Genomic DNA, 10,575 nt, shown 5'->3' on the forward strand with positions numbered 1-10,575 from the left:
CAGATGGCCACCTCCACATCAGCAATGGGGAGAGAAGTGGAGATCAGGAGCCATAATATGAGTCATAATCTGGATTTGGTGTTTCATGTTTAAAAAAGCCTCTTTCCAACATGGCTATAGTGAATAAAACCATTGAGAAATTAAAATGACTCAATTGTGATTAAATTACATGTCACAAAACAATGACTGGCACAAAACAATGGCTAAAACTAATAGGTCCAAATTATTTGGATCGCATCTAATTGTGATAGCTTATATGTTTGTTAGAATTTTTATATTAATACCCTTGGAATACCTCTTTAGAAGCCAGAATTACGTGTTTTCCCGTCATTTAAAGTATTGCTCAGTTTCTACTTTCACTTCTGTCCCAGAGCCACCTGATCTGATCGTCTGTCTACACCGGACAAGGGAGGGCGGGGCAGAGGCCTCACGTCATATCAGCCGCCGCGCTCTGATTGGCTGCCGACTCTCACCCGACACAGCTGAGATTGTTTTCTGCAGAGGAAGCTGCTGCTCTTGTTGGTGCGATCAGCCCTTTCTTTACCCGCGGAATGAAGCAACACTTTGGGTGCTTACTGAAGACGATATGAACAAAACAACGTCATTCGTGTGACTGTACACTTGACTGTAGGGAAACAAAGAGGGGGGATACTGGCTGCAGGAGCAGAAGTAGAGGTTTCTGTTTGAACTCTGAAACCGTTTGTAGACCAAGGTAAGGGGCCAGAATCCTGACTCGTCTCATGGTAATTCATTTTATTTCAGCATTACCGAGAAATAGTCTCTGTTTATTTATGTCAAACAGCGCAAAAGTGCCAAATGCCCAGATTAGAAGATCACTGCTGGACCTGCTCTTGTTCACCGAAGACTGAAACCAAGCATTCGTCCGGAGCGAGCTGGTTCGCCTCCAAAGCCGAAGAGATGATGTCCATCATCACTGCGATGCTCGGTAGCGCCTACGGCTCCCTGCACGACGTCCGCACCGCCAACCTCATTAGAAGGGGTCTGGTCCTCTTCACTGTCGGGGTGTTTTTGGCGCTGGTGCTCAACTTGCTGCAGATACAGAGAAATGTCACGTTGTTTCCAGAAGAGGTGATGGCAACTCTGTTTTCATCTGCCTGGTGGATCCCACCATGCTGCGGGACAGGAGCTGGTGAGTGGCCATTCACTTTATATAAAATACTTTCCTACATTGTGTCAGTTGTTTGATGCTAATTTGGGGAAAAAAATAATGCAACATCAGACGTTATTTATTAAGAAATAGAGCACATCCTTCTGTTATTATTTTTTGCTTATACATTAGCTTTTAATTCACAATCTAGTCTAAATAAGGTATGTCTGCAAAGCAGATTGAGATCCCGGCCTTCTGATTGGCTACACCTACGTGAGCTGTGCGCTCATTGGTTGATGTCATAACGGGTGAGTTGAAAGCCCTCCCTGAGAACCCCGGACGCACATCCTTGTTAGGCTCCTCCCCCCATGTGCTGCAGGGCAGAAAACAAACTGAAACAAAAAAAGGATGTTGATTCATTTTAACCACATATGGTTGTTATTATCAGTATAGATATGAATAAGGATGATTTTATAAAGGGAAGGAAAAAACTGTACAGGTGGGTGTTATTTACATGCTGGTGATTTTCAGATTCCCTTTGTTTAAACTGGTAAGTTGGGACCAGTAGCTGCTAATGAAATAATAATCTAGCAATAATCTATTGACTATTACAGTTGAATTAAGTTTATCTTGAGAATTTATTGAATGTCTTTTTATTTTGATTCATAACCAAAATGGGAAATAAGTGTTAGCTAAATTTAACAACAGTTTTCAGGTTAACCTGGCTATTCAGAATAATGTTCCTTTATTATTATTATTTTTCTTAATAGAGGTCCACACACATGACAAACAGTAACTGGTTAATTAGTTGGGCTATCTCATCATATAGAGCATGCTGTTCATCCAGTTAGTTTAGTTTACAAACAAATATTGTCAAACTGCCAAAGTTGTTTCTCTTGTAAGCGAGAGAAAAGTGCAGGAGCCTGCTTTCAGCCAGCTGACCGACAGTAGATGGGTTTCTTGGTAAAATTTTGCATAGTCTGGACAATGATCGGAGTAAGTATGCAAAAATGTTTTTCCAGACTTTATTACCTTTCCTATTGTCTAAAGGTTGTCCTTACTTCCTTCTTTCATTGTGTTTCAAGTTTTTTTTTATTTTCTTCCTTCGTCGCTTTAACCCTTGTGCCTTTCCTTTGTTCCTTCCCGCCTTCTGTCCTTGGCCTTCCCCCGTTGTTGTGTTCTTCCTTCCATCTTTCCTTTCTCACCTCCTTATCCTGCCTTCATTCTGTTCATTTTTTCTTCATTGTGTCATTCCCTCCTTTTTCCCACGTTTCCTTCTAAGCTCACTTTCTTTCTCGTGTATTTCATACTTTTCTTAATGTCTGTATTCACCCTTCCTTTAAAATCGTAACCTTCTAAAATCTTAGGACACAAACAATATTCTTTTTAATGGAATAAAAAACGTTATTTGTTATAAAACATTTGGCAAAATCTGCAGAACATTAATGTGAAATCTCCTCAACCTTCAACATTGAGAAAACACCATAGAAAATAACTCCATAAACAGATTAAATTAACAATTAAGAATACATTACATCTTAATATTCTTAAATATTCTTTTCATTGGTTTATGAATTCTGAATTTCTTTAAAATAAGCTTTAGATCAATGTTTTAAACTGAAGTTAAAGAATGTTTAATATTTCCACAGAAACAATGAAGTTCAATCATGTTATTTTGACACATTATGGCTACAAATGTATTTTATTGGGATTTTACAAATTAAGTGACTTCTGAAGGCAATTCGTTCCACTTTGAGCTGAATACAAATTTACAGCAAATTATTCAGAGATTTTAGAAAACTAGGTCTTATTTTCCTTCCACATCACAATTATGCTCTGATTTTATCTTTGACATAAAATCTCAATAAAATACAACTGAAAAAGGGTTCAAGGGGTGTGAATACTTTTACAAGGCACTGTGTGAGTGTAAATAAGTCACTAAGTGTAAAAGCACATGCTCTGCAGATAAGCTGTCACAGCTCTGTCAGAATTGGTCCACTTTGGGTCACATAATATTCTGCTTATCTTGTATAATTCTGGCCTGTTTGTTCCTGTTTTTTTGTTGCAGCTGTTATTGGCCTGCTGTACCCCTGCCTCGACAGCCATTTGGGAGAGCCACACAAGTTCAAGAGGGAGTGGGCCAGTGTAATGAGATGCATTGCCGTGTTTGTCGGTATCAACCATGCAAGTGTTGTATCCTTTCACAAGGGGCTCATGCTCTAGATTCCCAAACCGAGTTGTTCTAAAAAAACTCCAGGTTTGAAATCCGATCATATGGTTTGAACCACAGTAACACAACGTCCAGCTTTTACGTTTGGTATTGATGGAACTTGGTCACAACCGGTCAGACAAATATTTACCTTAGAGCACAGTTCTGTTCTGATGACAATCTGTTTGACTTTGCCCTTAACTCGCCGTAACCCAGAAACTAGACTTTGCCAACAACGTGCAGCTCTCCCTGACCTTGGCTGCCTTGTCTTTGGGCCTGTGGTGGACATTCGACCGCTCCAGAAGTGGCTTCGGCCTGGGAATCACCACCGCCTTCCTGGCTACTGTCATCACGCAGCTGCTGGTCTACAATGGAGTTTATCAGTGAGTCAAACAGTTTTCGGTTGCAGTTTTGTACATGTTGGTCCGAAGACAAGCGACCTGACACTGATAGATTTAAGCTGATAGAATTTGAATTATGATTTTAAGGTTGCATCCCTGTCACTGGAGAATTAACGGCTTCGCCACAACTAGTTTACATTTGCCCATGCATATTTACAGGACTTTTTAAACTCCTTGTTCTTTTATTACATATAAAACCAGCTCAGTAGCCTTAGCCATCATTTAGCGCTGAATAACTTTGGCTAAATTTAGGCTGCGGTCAGTCTAATCACTAATAGCTTCAAAACTGTGTCCTATATAGGCCACACTTACAGCTGAACGCCACACTTACAGCTGAACGCATGTAAGACATTCAGTCCAAATAATTTACAGCTTTTTTTGATTTGCACACAGACTAAAGCAGTTGATTTGCAGTCAGACCATATTTATTGTCTGGGTTTTTCCAGGGTTTTTTAAAATCGCGAAATATTTTTGGCCATAGTCTTAAATACACCTGAATTTTCATACTAGGTCTTTAAATGATGTAGTTACTTCTTAAATTTGTGCGTTTGGGAATTCCTTCCGGAATCACTTTACTTTTCTCTCCTTTTTTTTTTTTTTCCAGTTTCTATTTTTCAGAAACGTGCTGCCAGTATTTGTTTTCTCCTTGATTTGTAGTTCTTGTTGAAGAATTTAAGTGGTGTTCTGCTGTGACAGAACTACAAACCCCACAATGGAGAGAAGCAATAAACCAAAAAAGGAATTTATCACCTGACCTTCATACCTTTTCTGCACAACTACAAAATAAGTCTGCTATTGATACTAACTTAAAACCATTTATTTGGGTCAATAAAATTAAAGTTTCCTTGTTAATTAACCTCTAGTTCTGCCTTACTTTTGCAAAAGTGCATATTTAAAGAGGTTTGGCCTCAAACAGGGTTAACTAAAAGCCATCATCAATACGGTTTTCTGAAACTTAAATTGTGGAAAGGCCTTGTAGTTTAAGTGTGGTTTTAAAACTGTAAATTTTTAAACCTTATGTAATTTACTAAGAGACTGGTTATTTCCCCAATCTGCTTATACATTTGGCCAAAAACATCTGTGGCCAGTTTTAATCCTAGAAATGCTCGGTTCTGACCCATTATTCCAAAAGCGCTGTCATGTTATAATCTGTTTTATTCATTTGCTCTATTTCAGGTACACATCTCCAGACTTCTTGTATGTGCGCTCCTGGCTCCCGTGCATATTCTTCTCAGGCGGTGTTACCGTGGGTAACATCGGACGACAACTGGCCATGGTAACATTTGCTGCCTTTTATTTGGGTTTTCTTTACTAAATGAAGAGTTAAACTTAAAAACTGGTGCCTGTAATAACATTTACACTACACCTTTTTGGGAATGTTTGCTGTTGTTTGGTAGGCCAATTAATCTACTTTTGAAACGAGTACAAGAACCTTTTGGTTCTTCAGCTATTGCTTTCCTGTATTAGTTCCCATTGACCAATCAGAGAACACTCAGTTATCAAACTACATTTTATCTGCAGAGGTGCCAAGTTGAACTGAGAGGTAAACAGGAGATGTCTTTTCTTCTGCTTTATTTGCTCAGCATAACCCTGCTGCATTTATCTCCACCAGCTTCTGCTCTCTTCATTGATAAAAAACAAACATGACTTCAAAAGGCTCGTATTCGCCACACATGCTTTTTAAGCAATTATGAAGCGGAGCCAATAGATAAGATTGCGAAATGGTTTAAATTTGTGCAAAGAGCATTGCAACGCCCCTCCCCCTGCTTTTCCGTCATAATTATCCCATCAAGTCTGCTTTGATGTCTTCATTAGGCTTTTGCCTGGAAGCCTCGCCTCATTCTGCCTGTAAAGTAAGAGTGCCGTCACTCCCTCAGTTTGACTCAGCGAGAGCGTGAAAGCAGATTAAGAGCTCTTGTTTTTCACAGTCGCTGCGAGCCAGTCAGGATTCGGCTGACCAGAGGGTCATTCGCCTGCTTGTTGTTTTTGTTTACGATGAGGCCTTTGGAATGCTGGCACAAGTCTTAACTCGTGGTTTCGTTCGCGTTTTTTTTTTTTTCCCCTTCTTCTGGTGCTGCGGCTAACTTATGAGAAGGATCCGAGGGAGAATTAACTTGTTTTTTGCATCGCAAAATTTTTTAACTTGTTGTTCTTAGATAGGTCTTTATTATGTTTCGTCTTTAAGCCTGTTATGGTGGAACAATTTGTTTTGTAGAATTTTCCACATGGACATGGCTGCTATGTCTACCTTTTTACTGTGGTTTTTAGAATAAGGGTTAAAAAAAGGTTTTTACAGCTTATGCTCAAACTGTACTTAATTTTTCCCAAATGTTGATGTGTTCCTTCAAAAAGAGGAACAGAAAGAAAAACGACTGACTTAACCTGTTGCATTTGTTCAGACATCAGCGATAACAGCAGTTGTTTTTAAGGTTTTCCCAATCAGGATTTTGTTTTTGCTCCCGATACTGATCCAAGTCATTTAGGATTAGCCATTTTCCAATACCGAGTCCTATTCAAGTTAATAGAATCTATGCTGGTTGCGTTTAAGTGAAGAACATTTATATAGTAATTTTATAGTAAAATGTGATTTTAATGTGATTGTGTCCCACATGATTAATTCAACCAATGACGTTCTGGATAATAAAGCATCTTTGCTTAAGCATCTTTGAAAATATTTTATTCTAGACTTCTATCCTGAGCTGTAATTTACTATTTATATTGGAAGCGAAAGAGACATCACACAGTTGAGATAGCTTTTGCTGTAAAGCAGAGTTGACGTTTTCAACTGACTTTAGCATTTATTAACAATTAATGCGATTTAGCTTTAATAGCTCTACTGTGGTCTGCTCAGCTTTCCTATGATCAGCTCGGGGTCAATTCGCTCCTTTGCCAATTCCACAAAGACAACCAAAACTGCAATAAAAACAAAGTTGTAAAGGTGTTAAATGGCCAGCTCACTCTCTGTTGTACCAGCCTCTATAAAAAAAACCTTTTATGCCTCCTCTAACTCGACAACACCCCACTGATGGCAAAAATAACCAACACTGAGTCTTCTTATCTCAGTAACGGCTTCCACACCAAAGAGTATTATTGTTAGAGTGACCCAGTAGCGCTTTGCAATTGTGTATTCACTGGTCAGGTTCAGTCAAGCTGAACATTGCCCAGTTCCAATCACCATCTAATATCATGGTTACTCTCTAATTTTATCACTAGGAATTTCTGGAGCACATCCCTAATCTGTAGCTCCAACATGGGTAGAACTAGCTAACTAAGCTACAATAATGTTTTCACAACACACCCCCTAAAACACACATAGCTGTGTGAGTTGTTTCAAATTTGACTCGATGCTCTCACCTCCAGTCTTAAATAAACTACTGCTAAAGATGTTTCCATGCTTAGCAGTATGCTAAGGTGCTAGGCTAATGCTAGCAACTTGACTCTGTGTTTTCAAAGCTGTTCTCCTGCTCTACAAACTTATTACTCTAATTGAAAAGCCATAAGCTGTAATGACAAAATTTTAGCCAGCACCAAGCAGCTCACCTGTCCCAGTCAAGGAGCTGCGGCAGCCAAAACAGTCTCCCTTTGAACTCTAAATGTAATTTTAAATGGTTCCCCCAAGTTTTCTACTTTACATTTTGAGGTTATTCCAGCAGATTTCATGACATCCTGGAGAAGTGTGTCAATATTGTGAAGGTCTATTTCAAGTACAGTTTGAAAAACCGTAATCTTAGACCAGAGGTAAACATTAACCTTTTTTCACTTCTTTCACTGAAATCCAAAATAAAGGTTCTCATCATTATCTAAATCAAAATGAAAAGTAATTTATCTTTCCTGAAATTAACCTTTAGGCAATGGAAAAAGTTAGAAAGTCTTGAAGCTCATTCTCAATTTTCCTTTATTTAACAGACATTCAGACATTTCATACTTTTTCACACAGGACTCCTGTATATTTTAAGGGAAAATTCAGATTAGTTTGATAAGAAATTGATATAATTAACCAAGCCACACACACAACAATAGTTAAAGTATCTTTATTTGTCTCCCGTGGTAGAAATTAGCTTTGGACAGAAGGTTTTACTGCACCGGCACACATTGCACTCATCCATAACTTCACAAAGATAAATAAATAAAACCATTTCCTACAAAAAAAGCAGTGATTGAATAAAAAACACAATTTACCTAAAACACGTAAAGTTGTTTAAAACGGTTAATTTAAAAATGGTTAAAAAAAAAGTACCAAATTTAGTATATTCCTAGTTGGGAGAGAAATATGCCATAGCCTGAAAGTTGAGATCAGTCGAAGAGTCCGATACCGAATTTTTAAATGTATCTACTCATGTATTTGTGTTGGCTTTTCTTTTTGCTGCATACAGCTGATTGTGGTCTTCTTTGTCTTTCCTCAGGGGGGCGTGGAGAAAACCCACATGGACTGAACGGCAAACTGCCAAAGAGGCAGACATGAAGTGAAGAACAGCTCGAGTGGAAATGGATTAGAGGGATAGGAGGAATGAGAAGGATAACCTGAGTCCTTGTTTTTCAACTCCATCCTTTGTTCTAATAACCAAGTACAGGTCAATTACGCCCCATCAGCTAACGTGCCATGCCCTCCGAACCTCCTCACAGCCAAACCGATCGTCATTCCCGTTGTCCTCCATTAGCATTAAGGCATCTTTCACACTACACTGGAGGATGGATTTTGCCTTGTTTTACTTTTGTTTCGTTTTTTTGATGTGACAATTGGACACACAGTGGTTTTATTCGTGGCGTGGACTCTTGTGTGCACGAGTGTTTGAGCGTGGGTGTAGTGATGAGGTTGCAAAGATGTCTTGAGATTTTCTTCGTTTTTTCAGCCTGACTGATATGGTCATAAAAGGGAAATGTAGTCTAAATGGGAACGCACCTGTGTTCACTCTTACGTAGAAACGTATTCAGTGGCTTTGCATGTTCCCAGACAAACCAAATTAAAGTATTTATTTTGGAAAGTTTTCACTGAACTGGCAAATGTGTGGTATACAGATCGATGCTTTACAGTTTTTGAGGAATGGTTTGGGAAATTATTTGCTTTCTTTTAGTTTTAGCCATGATTCTTTGCCAAGCAGCTGCAACATTTTGCAACAGAACCTTCTTTAAGAACATGTCTGCATTTGCAAAATGTTATTTATCCGATCTCGAATGAGTAACAATTGATTTTTACACAGCAAAATTTGCTTCAGATTTATTGCTTGGTAGTGATTCACTGATTCAATGCATTGATACAAAAAATAAATATGTTATCATCAAAACAGATTGAGCTGAGCTGTTTGGGGTTACCTATGTGAAAAAAGGTATTTTCTCCCAAAAGCTGCATCTCCCTGTAAAGCTAATTTAGACCTGCTTTAAAATTTCAGGAGCAGTTACTTAGCTCTAGTTTCCTCACTTCAACAAAGTTAGAGAAAAGTTTTTGTGTGAGGCCTTGAAAAGTGGATGTAATATGAGTAAATATGCAGGAACGCTTATTTCTTGCATCAGGCCTTACAGGCTCTCGCATCTGCAACTGGACTCGTCCAAGAGTTTCTAATTTGGAAATTGGGCTTTGAACATGGGGATTAAAAATGTTTGTTAGCTTTTCTGCAAATGGTAAAGCGAGACTTTGTTCTTAGAAATTTCAGTTAAAAAAAAAAAGGTTATGAAGATGAGCTTTGCATTTGTTTTCAGGATTTTAGAAGAAATCAAATGATTTCCCAAAGTGTTGATTTATGTAAATGTTGATAGACGGAATGAAAAGCAAGGGGGCGTTAAGTAAAAAGTTCCATTGTTCAGGGTATTCTGTACTAAGTGCGTATAAGCACATGCATTTGTGTTTATGAGGTACATGAAGATACTTGGGGCGCTTCATGCAAACTTTTTAATTTTTTTTGCTTGTAAAAAAATATATATATATTTACTTTTGGCTGACAGCACGATATCAGTTTTCTAAAATACTATTTTCTGCTGTTTTAGTTCCAGGCAAAAAAAACCCCCAGAGGATTGTAACTGAAAGAAAAAGAGATTGTAAACAAAAGTATCTCCACCTTTAGGAGCTAAACGTCACGTAGGATCATGTGATCACACTCAGTTTTCCCAGCTGCTTTTAAAAACCCGCTCGGACAGTTTGGGAACATGCACCAATTAAACGTGTGGGCGGGACATTATTACGTAAGATTTGCAATCTGTGATTGCCTGTGTTTTATAGAATTTAGTGCTTTTGTCACTATAAGGATTTAGTTTTCTTCTTTGTGTAAAGATAGCGTCATTAGTGCTTCTGTGTGTAAAAGCATTCTGCCGATGTAATCACCAGGTATTACAACACTAGGCCTACAGTATGTTTAGTGTTTAGGGGTCAAGAGGATTAAGTGCAATCACACCACACATGAGCCGATCGTTTCTTCTTATTTATTATTTCTGACAAAGGCTTAAAAATAATCCGTGTAAATGCAGTGTGACTTGTTTGGAAACAAAAAAAGCAATAACATCTGTTTTTTGTCAGATTTCATGCCTTTTGAGTCAAGACCAATGACTCCCATCAGAGACGAGATAAAAAATATATATGTTGTGTCAAACTGTTGATTAAATCTCATTTTGTAGCATTATATAAGGATACCTGATTTATATTTTGAAATACTTTGTGGCAGACCACTTTAAGTAGAGTCTGCATTCATTCAGGTATGCTAAACAAGAGAGGAAGCTTTATTTATTGTATGTTATTTCTTCTTCTTCTGAGGTGTTGAATCACCTTGTTTTTATTTTGATGTGTTTTAGTTCTTTGTGTCTTAAATTTGAGCGATGTATCGTTTTTGCTACCTTGAGTTCAATTGAAAAATAAAAAAACCTGAGAAGGA

The 10,575-nt window shown here is 38.1% G+C and overlaps 1 protein-coding gene across 1 annotated transcript; it reads left to right on the top strand.

Moving 5' to 3' along the window:
- Positions 1–498: 498 nt before the first annotated feature.
- On the top strand, positions 499–10,575 carry insig1 (insulin induced gene 1). The gene is made up of 6 exons (XM_047350290.1): positions 499–712; positions 803–1,150; positions 3,177–3,301; positions 3,534–3,700; positions 4,895–4,994; positions 8,122–10,575. The coding sequence occupies exons 2-6, from the start codon at positions 817–819 to the stop codon at positions 8,149–8,151; spliced, it is 756 nt and encodes a 251-aa protein (XP_047206246.1). The 5' UTR covers positions 499–712; positions 803–816; the 3' UTR covers positions 8,152–10,575.

Source organism: Girardinichthys multiradiatus, chromosome 21 (genome assembly GCF_021462225.1).
Source record: "Girardinichthys multiradiatus isolate DD_20200921_A chromosome 21, DD_fGirMul_XY1, whole genome shotgun sequence".
In the NCBI taxonomy this organism is placed as follows: Eukaryota; Metazoa; Chordata; class Actinopteri; order Cyprinodontiformes; family Goodeidae; genus Girardinichthys; species Girardinichthys multiradiatus.

Coding starts and splice junctions, on each gene's coding strand:
- insig1 (XM_047350290.1), top strand. CDS start 817: ATGCCCAGATTAGAAGATCACTGCTGGACCTGCTCTTGTTCACCGAAG. Junction 3,302..3,533: donor GTATCAACCATGCAAGTGTT/GTATCCTTTCAC, acceptor GCCGTAACCCAG/AAACTAGACTTTGCCAACAA. Junction 4,995..8,121: donor TCGGACGACAACTGGCCATG/GTAACATTTGCT, acceptor GTCTTTCCTCAG/GGGGGCGTGGAGAAAACCCA.